The sequence below is a fragment of the Trichechus manatus genome, unplaced genomic scaffold, assembly GCF_000243295.1.
Source record: "Trichechus manatus latirostris isolate Lorelei unplaced genomic scaffold, TriManLat1.0 scaffold00250, whole genome shotgun sequence".
NCBI classification, from domain to species: domain Eukaryota; kingdom Metazoa; phylum Chordata; class Mammalia; order Sirenia; family Trichechidae; genus Trichechus; species Trichechus manatus.
The window spans coordinates 2,085,928-2,105,920 of record NW_004444186.1 but is presented as its reverse complement, the minus strand read 5'-3'; the positions used below and the strand labels follow the sequence as shown (position 1 = coordinate 2,105,920).

General features: G+C 38.9%; 1 protein-coding gene across 1 annotated transcript in view; it reads left to right on the top strand.

Moving 5' to 3' along the window:
• RPRD2 (regulation of nuclear pre-mRNA domain containing 2) overlaps positions 1 to 19,993 on the top strand; it is a 107,437-nt gene that overhangs the window by 65,514 nt on the left and 21,930 nt on the right. Inside the window, 4 exon segments of the mRNA XM_023724614.1 lie at positions 16,224 to 16,324; positions 17,170 to 17,247; positions 18,535 to 18,587; positions 19,150 to 19,276. Coding sequence (XP_023580382.1) covers positions 16,224 to 16,324; positions 17,170 to 17,247; positions 18,535 to 18,587; positions 19,150 to 19,276 — 359 coding nt within the window.

Here is a 19,993-nt window from a genome sequence, read left to right as displayed (position 1 = left end):
AAAAAGATACACGAAGACATTGGTGATTTGCATAGGAAATTCAAGAGAATTTACAGACTAACATGGATTTAGCAAGGCTGCTGGATCACAATCAACAGTTAGGAATCAGTAGCATTTTAATACATCAGAAATGACCAGCTTAATATAAGAGAGAAAAAGATGATTCACGGTAACAACAAAAACTTTATAAGATACTTAGAATAAAAGTGTGCGAAACCATTATGGAAAAAATTATAAATTGCTACAACAAGACATAAAGAATTAATATGTAAATACAGTACACTAATCAAAATACCAACTGAGCATTTTGAGGAACTTGTTATGCACTGATTCTAAAATTCTTATAGAAGAGTCAGTGTCTAGGACTATCCGAGACGGTTGAGAGAAACAGCAAGTAGGACTTAACCTATGAAATATCGAGACTTATGATTAGGCAATAGTAAAAACTCTTAATTACTGTACCCTCTCCTCAGTTATCAACATAGTTAGGTTCCAAAGACTGGGTCATTAATGCAGAATTGGTGTTATGTGAAATTGCAGGATGACCACATCGTATCACAAAATGGAGGATGCCTACATCATTACATAACTGCTAAACCACTGAAAATCATGGCCCGGCCAAGTTGACACATAGCCTTAACCATCACAGCCAGCGTTACTCTTGCTTCATACCTCGGCATTCATTACTGCCAGACATATGGCATTAATGTACAAAATAGTCAGATAATGGATTTTTTACTCGTCATAATTGCAAAATGTCAGATAACAAGATAGTTGATAAATGAGAAGAAGGTGTATTGCCAAGTCTTAAGTCTTGATATTTCATAGGTTAAGTCCTACTTGCCGTTTCTCTCAACTGTCCCAGATAGCCCTAGACGCTGAGTCTTCTATATGAATTTTAGAATCAGTGTAACAAGTTCCTTAAAATGCTCAGCTGGTATTTTGATTAGTGTACTGTATTCACATATCAATTCTTTATATCTTGTAACAGTTTATCATTTTCTCCATAAAGGTCTCACACAGTTTTATTCCAAGTACCTTATAAAGCTTTTATTACTGTGAATAATTAAATTGATGCATTTGAATTGTGTTGGCGAGGAATATTGAAGATACCATGCACTGCCAGAAAAGTGAGTAAATCTGTCTTGGAAGAAGTACAGCCAGAATGCTCCTTAGAAGTGAGGATGGCGAGACTTCATCTCACGTACTTTGGTCATGTTATCAGGAGGGATCAGTCCCTGGTGAAGGACATCATGTTTGGTAAAGTAGAAGGTCAGCAAAAAAGAGGAAGACCCTCAGTGAGATGGATTGATACAGTGGCTGCAAACATGGGCTCAAACACAGCAACAGCTGTGAGGAGGGCACAGGACTAGGCAGTGTCTCGTTGTGTTGTTGTACATGGGGTCACTATGAGTCGGAACTGACTCGACGGCACCACTAACAAGAACAAAGAAACTAAGTCACAAAAGCATAAAGAAATAATCTTGGCTCCAAAGACTTAGGAGAAATATACTTAAACGCTATATTTGTCCTTTTGTGATTGACTTACTCAGCATGATGCCGTCCAGCTTCATCCATGTTGTGAGATGTTTCGCAGATTCGTCATTGTTCTTTATTGTTGGACAGTATTCCATTGTGTGTATGTACCATAATTTGTTTATTCATTTATCTGTTGATGACCACTTAGGTTGTTTCCATCTTTTTGCTATTGTGAATAATGCTGCAGTGAACATGGGTGTGCGTATGTCTATTTGTGTGATGGCTCTTATTTCTCTAGGATATATTCCTAGGAGTGGGATGCTGGATCATCTGGTATTTCTATTTCTAGTTTTTTAAGGGGGCACCATCTCATTTTCCATAGTGGTTGTACCATTTTACATTCCCACCAGCAGTGCATAGGAGTTGTTGTCTCCCCACAACCTCTCCAGCATTTGGTATTTTCTGTTTTCTGATCAGTGCCGGTAATGTTGGGGTGAGATCTCATTGTAGTTTTGATGTGCATTTCTCTAACGGCTGACGACTGCAAGCATTTCCTCATGTGTCTGTTAGTCGCCTGAATGGGAAGTGTCTGTTCGTATCCTTTGCCCTTTTTTTAATTTGGATTATTTGTCTTTTTGTTGTTGAGGTGTTGAAGTATTCCATAGATTTTAGAGATTAGACCCTTGTCGGATATGTTGTAGCCAAAAATTTTTTCCCAGTCTGTAGGTTCTCTTTTTACTCTTTCAGTGAAGTCTTTTGATGAGCATAGTGTTGAATTTTTAGGAGCTGCCAGTTATCAAGTTTATTTTCTGGTGTTTGTGCATTATTAGTTATGGTTTGTATCCTATTTATGGCATATATCAGGGCTCCTAGCATTGATCCTATTTTGTCTTCCATGACCTTTATCCTTTTAGGTTTTATATTTAGGTCTTTGATCCATTTTGAGTTAGTTTTTTGTATATGGTGTGAGGAATGGGTCCTTTTTCATTTTTTAACAGATGGACATTCAGTTTTGCAAGCACCATTTGTTAAAAACACTCTTTTCCCCATTTAGGAGCCCTGGTGACACACTGGTTAAGAGCTCGGGTGCTAACCAGAAGGTCAGCAGTTTGAATCTACCAACTTCTCCTTGGAAACCCTACTTGGAAACCCTGTGGAGCAGTTCTTCTCTGTCCTGTAAGGTTGCTATGAGTCGGAATTGACTCGACGGCAGCAGGTTCTTGGGTTCACCGTTTAATGGACTTTGGTCCTTTGTCAAAAATCAGCTAACCATAGGTGGATGGATTTACATCTGACTTCTTGATTCTGTTCCAATGGTCTGTGTGTCTGTCATTGTACCAGAACTGGGCTGTTTTGACTACTGTGGCTGTATAGTAGGTTCTGAGATCAGGTTCCTACTTTGTTCTTTTTCTTCAATAATGCTTTGCTTATCCAGGGCTTCTTTTCTTTCCACATAAAGTTGGTGCTTAGTTTTTCCATCTCGTTGAAGAATGTTTTTGGTATTTGGATTGGGATTGCATTCCATCTGTAGATCGCTTTGGGTAGAATTGACTTTTCACAGTGTTGAGCTTCCTATCCGTGAGCATGGTACGTTTTTCCATTTATGTGGGTCTCTTTCGGTTTCTTGCAGTAGTGTTTTGTAGTTCTCTTTGTATAAGTCTTTTATGTCCTTGGTTGGATTTATTCCTAAGTATTTTATCTTTTTAGGGGCTACTGTAAATGGTATCATTTTCCTGATTTCCTTTTCAAAGTTCTCTTTGTTAGTGTATAGGAATCCAACTGATTAGAGTAACTAGCAAGTTTTCAGAATGAAATCAACTCTTTCTTTGTCTACTATTTCTGAGCTCCAAGATTTTTTTGATTAAGTATTGACTATTTCCCTCTTGAGGTAACCCGTTGTTTAGTCTTCCATTCAGTCATTTAGCAAATATTTACTAAGTACTTTCAAGATGAAGCACATGATTCTAATGAGGTCCCAGAAATAGGGTATTAATAAAGGAAAGATATTCTCCTGACTTAGGCACAGGGCTGTGCTCTTTAGTTCTGTTTATTTTAACCGTGACACCTGGGCACCTCCTCTGATGTTATTCGTCAGCTTTATATGTTGAAATAAGTTGCTAATACCCTGCTGTTTTACAGGCTAGGTGAGGAAGGGGAGGGTTAGTGAAAGAAGTATCAATTAAACATCCTAGTAGTTCTGCAAGGTTAGCCAGTTTTCTTTCTGTTTTTAAATTTTTATTTTGTTGTTGTTGAGAGTATACACAGTAAAACATAACAGCAATACAACAGTTTCTACATGTATAATTCAGTGACATTGATTACATTCTTTGAGTTGTATAACCATTCTCACCCTCCGTTTCTGAGTTGTTCCTCCCCCATTAAGATAAACTCATTCCCCCCACCCCCGCGCCAAGGTTCCTGTCTTTCAAGTTGCTGTTGTCAGTTTGATCCCACATAGATAGTTCTGAAAAGAGCATAACACTCAAGGCAGACATTTTTTACTAGTTAAGCTAAACTTAAACTGTTGTTTGATTTTAAGAAGACTTCAGGGGATGTTTTTGATTTAAGGTTTAAAGATTATCTCCGGGCAGTGGTTTCAGGGTTTTATCCAGTCTCCATGGCCCCAGAAATCTGGAGACACATGATGGAGGTATTGTCACAATCATGCATCACAACTCGCCTGTTGCCACCGGAAGAGCCAAGAGTCAGTATCTGGCCAAGGTCATGAAGTCAGAGAGCTGACAACATCATGATGGTGACAAGGATCCTCCAGGGATGACAGTGCCAAAGCAGGAAACAGACGCTGCTTCAGATTAAGAACGGCTTTTGTGGAAGGAGCTTGAAGAACAGTGGACCGGAGTCCAGAGAATAGGATTTTGGTCCTGCTTCTGATGCTGACCAGCTGTGTTGTTGGGCAGCTTGCTTTCTTTGGCTTTTCTCCTCAGAGTGAATGTTCATTTGCTAAGCGTGGTACTAAGCACTTCATGTACATCATCTTGTTTAATGAGTTTTAAAACATGAGGGGGATGAATTTCGCAAGATAACCATTAAAGTCTTTTCTAGTGCTCAAAAAATGTTTTTTGAAGTTCTGTTCTGCATTCCCCCACCCCTACCCCCATCAGGGTTCTTCTATAGAATCTTTGATCAAATTGTTCAGTAATGGTATCCGAGCACCATCCAGTTCTTCTGGTCTCATGAAGGTCAGCCAATTTTCTGTTACTTATAAATCAAACAACATTTAATTAATATCTTTTGGGAATTTGGCCCTCTGGGGATACAGCAAAAAGTACAAGACATAGTTTCCATCCTGAAGAAGTTATAGTCATGATGGGAAAAAAAAATCTCAGAAATGACATTAAACAATATAAAACAGTTTATAACTAAGTTTTTATGTTGTGTGAGGTAATAATTGTAGTATCTGTAGAAATTGAGATTGTGGTCAGTAATGACTGCAATAGAAGGTAGGATAATAAGGTAAGTAAAACTACTTTTAAAGACCAGACTTAATGGTCTGACTGAGACTGGAGGAACCCTGGAAGACATGGCCCGCAGACTCTCTGTTAGCCCAGAACTGAAACCGTTCCTGAAGCCACCTTTTCAGACAAAGATTACACTGGACTATGGGACGTAAAATGATACTCGTGAAGAGAGTACTTAGTTCAAGTAGATACATGAGACCAAACGGGTAGCTCCTGTCCGGAGACGAGATGAGAAGGCAAAAAGGGTCAGGAGCTGGTTTAGTGGATACGGGAAATCCGGGGTGGAAAGGAGGAGTGTGCTGTCACATTAAAGGGAGAGCAGCTAGGGTCACATAGCAGTGTGTGTATAAATTTTCATATGAGAAAGTGACTTGAACTGTAAACTTCCACTTAAAGCACAATTTAAAAAAAAAAAAATTACAGCATTTTGTTTTATTTTAGAAAAATTCCCAAATACAAGAGATAGTTGAACTGTAGGAGTTTGAGAGCTCTGTATTTATGTAAATAAACAAAAAAATCTAGCTAGAATCTAAGAATTTTAGAACTGACAGAAATTGTCTAGTAGAAATCATTTTACAAGCGAGGATACCTAGCATTCAGAAATCTTCTTGGTAAAACCAGGGCTAAAACTTCTAGTTTTCTCATGGATAGAGCTATTTTACTATATTTACTTTCACTATATACCCTATTCTCAACTTATGTACATTTTCTTAGCTGTTTGTACTAAGTCGGTAATTTCACTTTGAAACTTTCAGAGTCACAAGTTTTCATATACGGCAAAGTAAAGTTTTCCTCATCTGCTGTAAATGCCATTAGAATGCATTTTCAAGGAATATTTATGGGTTAAGCAAATCCAAGTTAGTAGATAGAGAATTTAGTGGGATGTGCCATGAGTCAGAATTGGCTCAACAGCAACTGGGTTTTAGCTAAATTGTAAGCCACCCGAACGATAGCAGTATTATTGTCCTAGCCAAGATACCTGAGGTGGCATTTTCAACATTTCAGCATTGAGTTGTTATTCGTCTTTTGTTTTTGGAACATTTTATTATTTAGGTGAAAGTTTACAGAGCAAATTAGTTTCCCATTCAACAATTTATAGACAGTGACTTTGGTTACAAGTTGTTACTCATCTTGTCTCTCATGCTTCACTTACGCTTTTCTCCCCTCACCATATTAGTATGAAATTTTCCGGCTCTGGGGTAAGGTCCTTGTTGTCAGCATTCCCCTGGTCTAGGAGCTTCTCAGTGCAGGGACCCCAGTCCAGAGGACATGCGGTGCTCCCAGTGCTTCTTTCTTGGTGGTATGAGGTCCCCCAGAGCTGACACAGAGAGAGAGCCTCTCCCTGGAGCTGAAACCCTGAATACAGACTTCTAGCCTCCTAGATGTGAGAGAGTCAGTCTCTGTTCGTTAAAGCCATCCACCTATAGTATTTCTGTTACAGTAGCACTAGAATACTAAGACAGAATTTGGTACCAAGAGTGGGGTGCTGCTCTGACAGATACCTAAAATGTGGAAGATGTTTTGAAGCTGTGAGTGGGTAGAGGCTGGAAAAGTTTCAAAGTGCCTAGTAGTAAAAGCCTAGATTGCCTTGAAGAGACTATTGGTGGAGTTTTGGACATGGAAGACAGTTCTGGTGAGGACTTAGAAGGAAGTGAGGAGAGCTGTTACGCTGGAGATGGCGCAGACGGCAAGAAGCAGCAGCAGAACCAGGAGACAGACCAGCACGAGACAGCGTTGGGGCCGAGCCACAGGGCGAGAGAGCTGAGTGCCTTTGTGCAGGAGGCCTCCTGGCAGAGTGGGTTGCCCCCCGGGCACTTAATGGTAGAGCTGTGCTTGCCAACCTGCAGAGCAAGAGAGCTGAGTGCCTTCCTGCTGAAGTTTATTGGTGGAGTGGGGTGCCCCCAGGCACTTAACATCGGTGGAGCTGAAGAACTTTGAAACACTTGCCCCAGGAGGGCAGACGTGGGTGTGAGGTCTGAGGGGCCAAGAGGCCAAGGAACCAGGAAGCAGAAGCTGAAGAGACAAGGAACACAGGAAGCCGAGCTACTTCAGTCTCAAAGGGTAGGGCCATGACCTCTGGGGTCTCAAAGGGTGGAGCCATGGCCTCTGGGGTTTCAAAGGGTAGGGTCACCACTCAGGTGGAGTAGGAGTATGGGACCGCGCGAATTCGAGGGAGCAGAGTTTCTGTTCCAGTGGACCTGGAAGGCGGAGCTGAAGCCCAGGGCTGGGGGGCCTCTACTCGGAATCCAGAGAGTGTGGCCAATACCTAGAGTCTGGAGGGCAGCGCCATCATCTAGATGGTCTCAGAGAACAGAGGATTATTTTCAAGCCATAAGAGCTAATGTAATGTGTTCTGCTTGTTTGGTGCCTGTTACGCCTTCTTTCCCTCCAGTTTCTTCCATTTTAATGGGAATGTCTAGCTTGTGCCTGTTCCACCACTGTAGTTTGGAAGCAGATAACTAAGACAGTTGCCATTGAGTTGATTCTGCCTCATAGTGACCCCAGGTGTGCAGAGTAGAACTGCTGCATAGGACTTTCAAGGCTACAATCTTTTGGAAGCAGATCACGGGGCCTGTCTTCTGAGGTGTGCATTTTGGTGGGTTGGAACCACCAACCTTTCAGCTGGTAGTTGAGTGCTTAACCATTTGTGCTGCCCAGAGACTCCGTCCCATATATTAAGATCAGACAAGTATGTACATAGTCAGAGATCACCAAACATACAGGAGAACAAACCTGTGTGGGAGAAGCACACCTTTAAACCGCTCCACACACACACAGTGAGCTTCAGATGCTGGAATTACCAGACAGTAGGAAACAACAGTGTATGGAATGTTAAAGGAAGATTAAATGAATAACGAAATGAGGAATGGGTAAGAGAGTATCAAAAATATTTTGACAGATTTTAAAAAGAACCCAAAGGAGCTCTGAGAAGGAGAAAGACAGTGAACTAGAAAATAGTTTTGTAGAAATTAGAATGCAGCAAGAGGAATAAGAGGTGGGGAAATGAGAAATGAAGAATAGACTGAGGGGCTTAATTCATGTCAGTTTTGAGCCCCAGGAGGAGAGGTAGCTTCTGAAGAGATAATGGCTGAGAATTCCATGATAAAAGATATGAATACAGATATAGAAAGGACAACATACATTAAGTAAGCTAAATAAAAAAGAAATCCACACCTAGTCATTGTAGTGAAATTGCAAAACAAAGAGAAGATTTTAAAAGCAGCCAGAGATAAAAGACAGGTGACATACACAAGGACTACAATTAGACTGACCACAGACTTCTCAGTAGCCATAGTGAAAGCCAGAAGGTGGTTAAGAAAACTATTTTTATGGCACTGATAGAAAATAGCTGTCAACATAGATTTGCATAGAAAGCAGAACTACCAGACAGACATATATAGATAACTTCAGAGAAACAAAAACTGAGAGAATTTACCACCAACAAACTTCTGAATCAGTTTTACACTGGGAAGTTAGCAATAAAAGGGATGGTGCATCATCCAGCAATAAAATATATGAAATACGTAGGGATAGCCTTAACAAGACATATATGAGACTTTTATGAATAAAATTATATTTGAGAATATTTAGTATATAAATATCAATGCTTTATTGCAATATAATAATGTATTAATAATTCATAAATATAAGGATAATAGAAACCCTTGCCATCAAATTGATTCCAATTCATAGCAACCCAATAAGACAGGGTAGAACTGCCCCATTTCCAAGGCTGTAAATCTTTACAGAAGCAGATTGCCATATCTTTCTCCCATGGAGTGGCTGGTGGGTTTGACCTGCCAGCCTCTCAGTTAGCAGCCGAGTGCTTCACCACTGTACCACCATTGCAAAGATAGTAGTTCTTCCACATTAGTAAGTCATTCTAATAGAATTCAAATTAAAAATGCCAAATTCCTTCTGTTTTGGAATTTAACATTACTCTGGAAAATAAACAAGTGAGAATATACCTAAGACATTTTTTGAAACATAATTGTAATGAGGGAAGCCAATCTGTAATTATGAAAATAATATAGTTTGATGTAAAAATGGATCAGTGGAACAATTTACAGCCTAGAAAAAGATTAGTAATATATGCTAGAAGAAGTACAGTAAATTAGTTAGGAAAAGAGGAATTATATAGTAAATGATATTGGAACAATTAATAGGAAATATATTTAAATTAGAGCCCTACCTCGCGCTCTGCATCCCAGTAAATTTTAAAGAAATTATGCAGCTGAATGTTTATATGTATATAAACACACACACACACACACACACACACACATACACACACATATATATAAGCATTATATATAATTAAAAGAATTTTTAAAATGTCTGGTAGGGGGACTTTCTAGACTTAAAAGTAGTGGTAGAGAGTACAAAATCTCCATTTAAAAACTGTATGTTTAAATGTGACTAAAAAATTAAAGGACAATCTGGAGTAAGATTTGTAATGTTGGCAAAATAATATTTTTATATTTGACACTTTATTTAAATCATTAGAAAGCACTTAAATACTAGTGACATAAATGATCAGATAGCACAGTTCACAAGAGGAAACGTACTATATCTCAGCCCGTTGATCAGTCTTAGCATTGTGACAGGTGGGATAGCCAGACATTGTTTATGCCCTGATAGGATGCAGTATAAAGCATGTAACATCACTATGAAATACTCTGTCCAAAAAGTTTGAAATTGAGTGTAATCTAACTTCCAGTTAGAAAAATTTCATGGGCTGGTAGAACACGTTAAATTACATGAGGAAGCAAATACGTAAAACTAGAATGTGGGACATTCTAACCCAGTAACTGTAACAAGTCAATGAATGTCATAGAAAAAATAGAGCAATTTAATCTGATTGCTGTAGGTTAAAAGAGACTTAAGATATAACCAAATGTCATAACAAAGTTTATTAAGAAAGTTTTCTGCATGCTACTTTGGTGAATGGTGTATTGGGTCTTAAAAGCTTGCAAGCGGCCGTCTAAGATGCATCAGTTGGTCCCAACCAGCTGCAGTAAAGGAGAATGAAGAACACCAAAAACCACGGGGAAAGTATTAGCCCAAGAGACAGAAGGGGCCACCTAAACCAGAGATTTCATCAGCCTGAGACCAGAAGAACTAGATGGTGCCCGGCTACCACCAATGACCACCCTGACAGGGAACACAACGGAGCAGGAGAAAGGTGAGGTGCAGAACTCAAATTCTCTTAAGAAGACCAGGCTTAACGGTCTGACTGAGACTGGAGGGACCCTGGAAAGCATGGACCCCGGATTCTCTATCAGACCAGAACTAAATTTCTGAGGCCAACTCTTCAGACAAAGATTGGACTGGACTGTGGGACATAAAATGATACTTGTGAAGCGTGTGCTTCTTAGCTCAAGTAGATACATGAGACTAAACAGGCAGCTTCTGTCTGGAGGTGAGATGAGAAGGCAGAGAGGGTCAGGAGCTGTTTGAATGGACATGGGGAATCAGAGGTAGAAAGGAGGAGTATGCTGTCACAGTATAGGGAGAGCAGTTAGGGTCACATAACAATGTATGTATAAATTTTTGTATAAGAGACTAACTTGAAATGTAAACTTTCACTTACACTACAACAATAAACAGAAAATAAATAAATAAAAAAGAGATATAACCAAATGCAGTGTGTTGACATCTTTTGGATCCCAATTCAAACAAACTAACCAACCAACCGTAAAAAGACATTTTTGAAACATTCAGGGAAATTTTATTATAGACTCAATGTAGATGATACCACAGAAATTTTGTTAGTTTTATTAGGTGTGGTAATAGCATTATAATTATATAACAAAATGTTAGAAATTTTTTGAGAGTCAGGTAAAGTGATATAATTGGTGGGATTTGCTTTAAAATACTTCAACAAAGAAAAAATAGATGGAGAAAATAGCAGGAAAAAAAATTATTTTTTTTTGTTTTTGTTTTTTTTTTCCAAAATCTTGATACTTTGTTGAATCTGGGTGATTCTGCTTTTAGGAATATTTGAAAATTTGATAGTAAAAATTTAAAAAGAGGAAATGGTTAACTTGAAATTATAAATACAACTTGAAATTATAAATACAAATTGAAATGAGACCAACCATTGCTGCAGAGGTATGCTGAACAGTCTGCTTGTCCTGGTGGTGGGAGTATAAGTTGGTACAACCCTGTTTGGAAAACATTTTGGCATTATTAAGAAAAAAAGAGACTTCAACCAAAAGAAACTCATTCCATGATTAATTATGGTAACAGAAATCTAGAAACAACGTTAAGTATTGAATAGTAGTCAGGTGGTAAATTTTGGAGCAGCCATATGATAGAGTATTGTGCAGTCCTTAAAAATAATGTGTACAAAGAGTTGATTGGAACATTGAGAGATGTTTGTTTTGTTAAGTGAAAAGAATAGAATACGTTGAAACCCTCATCCATTGCTAGTGGGAATGTAAAATGGCGCAGCCACTGTGGAAAACAGCGTTTGGCAGTTCCTTGAAAAGTTGAACGTAGAGTTATCATATGGCAAGAATAGGTATATACACAGAGACCAGCACTCATTGGTGGTTACCAGGGTTGGGGAGAGGGGAAGCACTCTCGAGATAACAAGACCCTTGTTATTTCTGGTGATGAGAAAGGTAGCGTCAGATATGGGTGAAGTGCACACAACTTGACCAACGTAAATGATGCCAGTAAGAAGTGCATAAGAGAAAGACTGTTTTTGGTGAAGGATACGACAAATAATAATTTTACAACAACAACCAAAAAATATTTGGTTATACAACTGTGTATATAGGCATATAAGAAAGTGATTGTGAATGTGTGGATACTTACGTGTGCACAGGTAGAAGTATCTCTAGGTGTACGTGCATACAGGTGTACGTGTGCACGCATGTATATCCATGTATATGATAAACCACATGGGGACACAGTTACGGATACTCCTTAGACATAACCAAATACTTGTCGAAATTGGTTTTATGCGTTTGAAGGCTTAGGATCATAGTCTTGTGGGACAACTCAGTTAATTGGCACAATGTAGTGCGTAGTGTCTGGGGTCTTAAAAGCTTGTGAGTGGCCATCTCAGATACAACTATTGGTCGCTGCTTATCTGGAACAAAAGAGAAAGAAGGAAACCAAAGACTCAGAAAAGAAGGTCATCTACAGGACGCATAGTCCACACAAACCACGGCCCTCTCTGTTCTGAGACCAGAAGAACTAGACGGTACCCAGCTGCTACTACCGACCCATTCTGATCAGAGCCATAATAGATGGATCCTTTTAGAACGGGAGCAAAATGTGGAACAGAACTCAAATTATTTAATAAGTCCAGACTTACTGGACCGGTTGAGACAAGAGGATTACCCAAGATTATCACTCTGACGTACGCTTTAAATCTTAATCTGAAGTTATCCCTTGAGTCACCTTTTAGCTAAATAACAGATGGGCACATAAAATAAAGAATATCACCCATGAGTAATGAACTCCTTTAAAAATCATCCATAGGAGACCAAAGGGTCAAAAATTACTCCAAAGATGAGAAGGTAAGGGGGCAGGAACACTAAAGTACTTGAAACGGTATATCCAGAGCAGAATGAATCAGCATGATGACGCATTGTGAAAAGTGTAGCCACCGTCACTGAATAATTTGTGTGGAAATTGTTAAATGGGAACCTAATTTACTGTGTAAACTTTCACCTTAAACACATTAAATACTATTTAAAAAAATTGACCATATGACCTTTAGAAAGCAAGGATTTGTTTATGGTGATGGGAAATTTGGCAATGATTATGGGTGATAATTGCACAACCTGATAACTGTATACCTGAAAAATGTTGAAGTGGCAAATGGTTGTGTTAGATACTGTTATAGATTGAATTGTCACCCCCGAAAATGTGTGTCAGCTTGGCTAGGCCATGATTCCCAGTATTGTGTGATTGCCCACCATTTTGTCATCGGATGTGATTTTCCTATGTGTTGTAAATCCTACCTCTATGATGTTAATGAGCTAGGACTCAGTCTACAAGATTAGGTTGTATCTTGAGTCAGTCTCTTTTGAGATATAAAAGAGAGAAGCAAGCAGAGTGACAGGGGGACCTCATCACCACCAAACAAGAAGAGCAAGGAGCATCCTTTGGACCCAGGGTCCCTGCACTGAGAAGCTCCTAGACTAGGGGAAGATTGATGACAAGGTCCTTCCCCCAGAGCCAGTGAGAAATCTGGCACCCTGAATTCAGTCTTTAGCCTCCTAAACTGTGAGAGAATAAACTTCTGTTTGTTAAAGCCATGCACTTGTGGTATTTCTGTTACAGCAGCACTAGATAACTAAGACAGATATATTTTTACAACAATAAAAAAAGGGCGGAGGGATTACCATATGACCTAGCAATTCTACTCGTATGTATATAAGCAAAAGAATTGAAAGCAGGAACTCATACTTGTACACTTATTGTTCATTGCACATTATTCACAATAGCCAACAGGTGGAAATGACCCCGGTGTCCATCAACAGATGTGTGAATGAACAAAATATGGTGTATACTTACAGTGGAATATTATTCAGCCATAAGGAGAAATGAAGTTCTGAGACATGAGTGAACCTTGAAAACGTTATACTGAGTAAAATAAGCCAGACAGAAAAGGACACGTATGCTACCACTTAGATGAAATATCTAGAGAAGCAAATGCATAGAGACAGAGGTTTGTTAGTGATTCTCAGGAGCTGGGGGAAGGGGAAGTGGGGAGTGATTACTTAAGAGGTATTAAGGTTCCGTTTAGGGTGATGGCTGGACAGCATGGTAACCATAATTAATGTTAATGAATTGTACACTTGAAATGGCTAAAATGGCGAATGTTTTGTTATATATATTTTACCACAATAAAAATGTATTAAAAGGCTAAAATACAGTTGTGTGTATATAAATAAATATTGGTTTCAAGTACAGTACATCCACGGAAAAAAAGACTAGAAGATAGTAATATTGGAATTTGTATACTATTTCATGTTATCTGTATACTGTTTATGTTCCATTTGGTGTGCATAAGTGAATTTTTTCTTCATACTTTACCATAATGTTTGCAGTGTTCCTTTTATAATGAGAGGAAGATTCTCAGCATAAAAAAAAAAAAAGAAAGAAATGAGAATAGAGTCTATCCGTTCTGCTTACTAATCTTTTAGAAAATGTAATACCATTTTCTGTTTCCAGGAGCCCTAGTGGCAAAGCAGTTAAAGTGCTCGGCTGCTAACTGAAAGGTTGGCCGTTAAGCCCACCAGCCGCTTTGAGGGAGAAAGCTGCAGCAGTCTGCTTCTGTAAAGATTTACAGCCTCGGAAACCCTATGGGGCAGTTCTACGCTCTCCTAAAAAGTGTTAAAAAGCAAAGCGTCACTATGAGTCAGAATCGACTCGACAGCAGTGGGATTTTGGTTTCAGTTTCCTATATGCTGCCATTCTTATGCAAAAAAGTTCTATGTGAACACGTTATGAACTCATAGACTCATTCGAAAGGGACCGTAAAGTTGATACATTATTGTTGTGTGCCATCCAGACGATTCCAACTCATAGTGAACCCTAGAAGACAGAATAGCACTGCCCCAGAGGGTTTCCCAGGCTGTGATCTTTATGGGAGCAGATCACCAGGTCTTTGCCCCCATGGAGCTGCTGGTGAGTTCCAGCCGCCTACCTTTGGGTTAGCAGCCGAGTGCTTAACTGCTGCACCACCGGGGCTCTTCAGAGTTGATGTACCTCCTTTTGTCTTGTGCTTCAATATTATGGGTAGTGGGTTTGCTTAGGGACAGGTTAAATTCTCGCTTTGTCTTTTGACAGTGATGTTAGAGGGTTTTTCTTCCCTGAAATTTCTTTCCCTGTAACTTCATGCCTTTGTTCTTATTTTGCATCCTGTGATCACACCCATCAGTCAGATTCCTCTTCTTTACAATGGTTGTGCCCTCCCTTTTGTTTGTTTATTTATTTAAACTTCTATAGTTCCATGGAAGACATGATTTTAATTTTTATTTCCTGGTAATTCTTCTTCGTGCACTTCAACTTTATTGATTTTTCTCTTGAGGCGAGATGACCAGCCTAAAGGTAGAAGCCACTCACCTGTGAACCAGATGCCCTCCCTCCTTCATTCTGGATACGTATTCTTACAGGATTCCGTGATAGCTGTTTGGAAAGCATGGTCTAGTACATGATTGAGTGATCATGTTTTCAACCAAACCTTTTTATTTAAAAAAAATATAGCATTGCTAAGTCTTGTCTTCCTCATTCTGTATTTGTACTTTTGGACCATTTTCTTCTTGATTAGATTTTATCTTGTTAGATTTAGTCTAATAAGCAGCAACATGAACAATGGAGAAAATATTGAAGTTGTCGAGGATTTCATTTTACTTGGCTCCACAGTCACAACCCGTGGAAGCCGCAGTCAGAAAATCAAAAGATGCATCGCATTGGGCAGATCTGCTGAAAAGATTTCTTTAAAGTGTTAAAAAGCAAAGATGTCACTTTGAGGACTAAGGTGCCCCTGACCCAAGCCATGGTGTTTTCAGTTGCCTCCTATGCGTGTGAAAGCCGGACAGTGAATAAGGAAGACCGAAGAAGAATCGATGCGTCTGAATTACGGTGTCGGTGAAGAATCTTGAATACACCATGGACTGCCAGAAGAACGAACAAGTCTGTCTTGGAAGCAGGACAGCCGAAATACTCCTTAGAAGTGAGGATAGCAAGACTTCAGGTCACGTACTTTGGCTGTATTATCAGGAGGGACCAGTCCCTGGAGAAGTACATCAGCTCGGTAAAGTAGAGGGTCAGCACAAAGAGGAAGACCCTCAGGGAGATGGACGGACACAGTGTTTGCAACAATGGGCTCAGACAGCAAGGATGACACAAGACTGGCAGTGTTTGGTTCTGCTGCACGTGGGGTCACGGTGGGTCGGAACCAACTCAGCAGCACCTAACAACAACAGTCACAGAGTCAGTCCATCTTTTGGGATGCCCGTTACGTCAGTGTTTACATTGGCTAGCCCTCTCAACTTTATATCCATCACAAAGTTCGGTATTTGATCACCCATAGACTTCTCTGTGTCACTGATAAAAGTGTTGAATAAAAGTATTTATTTAAGATTTCTTTAGTCCTGGACACGGTAGAAAAAGCATTTTTAAAAATAACATCAGAAGACATTTGGAAAATGATTTCCTTGACAACTTTATTCTCAGATTTCTGGTTTGGGATATCAGTCAGCATTCTTATATATCTGTCTCATTGTCTCTTTTCAGGGATCCTTCTGTCTCTAAGTCTATAGAACGAATCTTCAAAATCTGGGAAGACAGAAATGTATACCCGGAAGAAATGATTATGGCATTAAGAGAAGCTTTGAGTAAGTGTCTTTTCTTTACTAAAAGTAAAATTTGAGTCCGTGTTCAATCTTTAAAATTATATACTTTACAGATCTGGTCCTGTTGCTTAATAGTGAAAAATAAAACCTTTATCTGGCCCTGTGTGTGTAAAATTAAATACTTGTAAAAATCTAGATCTTTTTGAACTAAAATTGGTTTTGGAGGTGGGTTGGATTTTGTTTTTATTGACTATAAGTCCAGCATATTGAGTGATGATAGCCATCTGATTGTTTTCCTGGATTTGCTTTAATTGTTTTTAAATTGTGTATTTTTTGTGTTTAATAAATACTACCTTCTCCTCTTAATTGTTGGAGAATTTTTGGACGGGGTTTCGGTCTCAGTAAGTTCTCTGGTAGTGAGCGTGTACTGACAGTCTTTAGACCATTTTGGTTTAGAATTGCAGTAAGTGTGTACTTGTTATGGAAAAAAAAAAGCTATTTACTTCCTATGTATTAGATGCATGTAATTGAAGCCATTGAATAGAAGCTGGTGATACATAATACCATCGTTTGACTAGAAGTTTGCTTTAAAAATAGCATCTTCTAAGAAGCTGTTAAATTCTTTATTTTAACTTATTAAATGGTATTTTTAAGCCTCTTGTCCTCTTCTTTTCAAAATTGGTAATTTTATTGATTATAGAAATTGTGTTTATTTGACAGCTTCTTAGATCTGGTGGGTGTTTTTATTTTTTTATAAAAATGAAAGAAAAAGAAAGAAACAACACACAGTCTCGGATTGCCTTTTTCATGCTACAACTTTGGCACTGAAGTGGACAGACAGACCAGCTTCCCATAATGCCAGATTGCAAAACTGAAATGTTTTCCAGGTACCACTTTCAAAACTCAGAAGCAGCTGAAAGAAAATCTGAACAAACAACCGAATAAGCAGTGGAAGAAATCACAAAGTAAGGAACAAAATCTCAACTAATATAAAATTACCTCCTCTTTCTGGAGCAGAAGAAAATGTAGACCATTTGGCATCGTACCTGGCATAAACCATGGGCCAGCCTGTGTTTTCCAGGCCTGGGAGGCTCCCAGTGACTTACACTAAACAAGCCATCTTGGAGTTACTTCTTTTTTTTAAAAAAAAAAAAAAAAAAAAAAAAAAACACTTTTAAACAAAGAAAATGCAGAAAAAGGGTTTAAATGAGTGAAGATACAAGAGTAGTTGGGGAATTGAAAGAAGAAAAAAAATACTTGCTAGTGCCCAGGCTATTTCTCAGGTTTAAAGATTTATGAAGTTAGAGGCAGCTGGCATTAAACACGAGAACGGAAGAGGAGACTAGGCGTTAAGAAGCGTTTCTGTGGGAGCGATGACATCCTTCAGATTGGGGGATACTCTCTGCCAGATTAGACATGGGCCTCCAGTTGTGGCCAGAAGCTCATTCTCTAGCTGGAGCTCCTGTCACGTTTATCCTGTGTACCCAGCGTGAAATCAAGGGAGTGGAGTACTGCATGGGGTAGTCTGCTCTGGGCCACCCTGAGGAGGACTGAGAGAGACGAGAAGGTGTGGAGGGGACAAGGTGAAAGACAGTGAGCATTGGGAGGTGAAACGAGACACTTGGGTTTTGCTGCAGCGAGCACTTGATACTCATCCTGAGTAAGGGAGACCTTTGACATCCTTGTGATCATAAGTTGCATGCTTAGGGACAGCAAGAATCATCATTTCAGCCAAAGTTCAGCCACAGTGGTAACACGCTGAGAACTTTCCCTGCCTGTTTTTTGCTGTGAATTGAGTCAGCAGAAAAAGAAATCTAAAGCTAAATACGTAGGAGTAGAGTTGATATTTGTAAGTAAGGTTCTTCAGCCAGTGCTCAGGATTAATTGGATCTTCTGTCCCTGAACACTTAATTTTGAGGTATTAAGATCCTCTTCTACCCAGTCAGACTAGGGAAAAAGGTATTTCATGTATCTCAGTTTCTCCAGATCAGTGATTCTAGGTCTTTATAACTTCAAGGGTCTGTTTGAGGTAAGTAGGTTAGGCCTGTCTAAACAGCGGAGTATACTTTTATATTGACCATACTTTGAAGTATTTAAATTTCATAGTCCATTATTTATTCTAGGAATTACATTATGATTTAAATGTGCATGTTTGACTTACGTTCAAAGAGTAAACCCTTAACTATAGAGCTGAAATTTTTTCTGAGCACCAGTGTCTATATCCTTAAGCACCTTTTGTTTCCTTCCAACAGCATCCGCGAATCCAAAAGCCGCTCTCAAGTCTAAGATAGTTGCTGAATTTCGAGTAAGTTACAGAATGTGGTTAACAGACCAAAATATTGTCCACCCCTTTAATGTTATAGTTTCCTGTATGATCCATTAAGAATGGAACATTTGAACTGTTCTAAGGGAATCCAGACTGAGATTAGATTGCTTGGAGTTTTATCTGTTACTGGAGAAATAACCTTTGAGAATATTTATTACCGGCTGAGTCCTGTATTGAATTCTTGCCAACAAGGAGGTTCGGCTGTCTGTGAAGCTCTGCTTAAAATTAACATAATAGACTATGTTTATATAATTAAAACTTTTTAAAGATATAGTAGACATTTGTCTATTTCATTCTTAAGCCTGTAACCATAAATTGGTTTTTAAAAATTAAGGAAAAGGATTTTGTAAACTGTATAACTGAAAAAGTTGATTTTGACATGAGGATTGATTTGATTTCCCTGACTATGAGGAAAAGTAAAGGTTTTTTTTCTCTCTTGCAATTTTGTTTTGTTAGGCTTAAGTCTTTTTCTTTTTTAATGAGGAGAGGTAGAATAAGTAACTTGTGTCATCAGTGAAATCTAACTCTAGTCTGTGTTCAGTCTCAGGCCCTCATTGAAGAGCTGTTGCTGTACAAGCGTTCAGAAGATCAGATAGAACTGAAGGAAAAACAGCTGTCAACCATGAGGGTGGATGTGTGCAGCACAGAGACCCTCAAATGCTTAAAAGGTAATACTTACATCCTTTTAAATAGAATAATGGAGATTTTCCTTGCAGACCTGTTATTTTCTAGGAATCAGACTGGCTTCCCCCCTAAAGAGAACCTTAGATTGTAGAAGGCAGTTGGAGCCCCTCTCGTTTCCCAGGTAGTGATTCGTGCATCTGAGTTTCCTTTCCCCCTGAGAACGGTTTTTTGGGGTGTTGAGTTGTTTGTTGTTGTACACCGTCCAGTCGGTGGTTGGTTTGGGATGTTACTTACTAAGGTCTCTGTAATGCCCCATACAAGCTGCACAGTTAGCTGCTCTCTTTACGTTGTAATCGTTCTCATAATTCATTAGAACGTAAGTCCCATGAAGGTAAGAACTGTCCTCATTGGTTCATTGCTGTGGCTTCAGTGCCTAGAAAATGCCTGGCACATAACAGGCTTTTGATAAATATTTTTGAAGTAATGGATGAATGATGGCAAGCTATTCATTATGGTACCTGTCATGTTCGTTTACTGTGCTTTAACTTTAACATGTATTATTTAATTTTATTCTCACAACAACCCAGAAACATATTAAAAACTTCAGTTTTGCTGTTCTCTTTCTATTTGTCTGAGTTGTATAGTTAATGTTTTGATTTTGTCCCTTCTTTTTTGATGTGTGCATCTATTGCTATAAATTGTCCTCTGAGGACTGCCTTTGCTGTGTCCCAAAGGTTTTGGTATGATGTGTTTTCATTCTC